A 785-nucleotide genomic window follows, 5' to 3' on the forward strand; every position below is an offset into this window, starting at 1 on the left:
TGTTATTTTGGGTAATTACAATTGGGTAGTTAAAAAGAACTGTGATATAGGGCAACATGAGGGTTAAAGCCAGCTGCTAGCTAACGGTAGGCTCAAGTTACGTGCTGCCAAGTGCAACCTTAACAAGCGCTGCGTGCAGTCATGCTTCTGTTGCCTGTGTTGTCGGTTTTGGAGCAACTGAGAGTAGCGCAGGCATTTAACTGGCACCGAAATCTACGCTCTCATCTGGTAGATACCGGTCATTTAGGAAGGGATGCCATATTGGCACCAGGTTTTGGTACCCAACCCTACAAAGCAGAGGCCATTTGTTGTTCACCGTAATGACTTTGACCTTAGCAACCCTCTAAGCAATTAGGGTAAAAAATGAAATATTAAAGTATGAATCACAATGACAGCCAGCCGAGGAAAACAGAAGACCTTATGCAAAACAAATGTGACATCCTTCTGAGTACGATGACCTGCTGTGTGATGAATTAGTATTCTACCAAGTTTTCTACATCGAGGTGTTAACTGTATTATTTATTAATACATTCACATGAACACAGTGTCATGGTTATGCATGTGTCTGTACGCGTTTGTGTTTGGTTATCACCTCCTCTTTGTGTGGGGTCAGCTTTGGCATCAGTTTGGTCCGCGTGTTCCTTCTGTTCTCAGCCTCCACCTCCTCCTGTAAACACACAAGGCAATATACAATGAAGACAAACAATCCAGAGTGTGTACGGAGTCATCTGTACCAGAGGAATAGTAAGAGGTTGATGGGCAGAAAGGGTTTAAAAAAAAAAAAA

At 42.8% G+C, this 785-nt stretch overlaps 1 protein-coding gene across 2 annotated transcripts in view; it reads right to left on the reverse strand.

Moving 5' to 3' along the window:
• Positions 1-785, reverse strand: part of kif20ba (kinesin family member 20Ba) — a 51265-nt gene that overhangs the window by 5299 nt on the left and 45181 nt on the right. For both annotated transcript variants that reach the window (XM_032541493.1, XM_032541492.1), the window contains one exon: positions 593-667. In XM_032541493.1, the coding sequence (XP_032397384.1) occupies positions 593-667 (75 nt within the window). The remainder of the gene's footprint in view (positions 1-592; positions 668-785) is intronic.

This window comes from Etheostoma spectabile, chromosome 17 (assembly GCF_008692095.1).
Source record: "Etheostoma spectabile isolate EspeVRDwgs_2016 chromosome 17, UIUC_Espe_1.0, whole genome shotgun sequence".
Taxonomy (NCBI): Eukaryota; Metazoa; Chordata; class Actinopteri; order Perciformes; family Percidae; genus Etheostoma; species Etheostoma spectabile.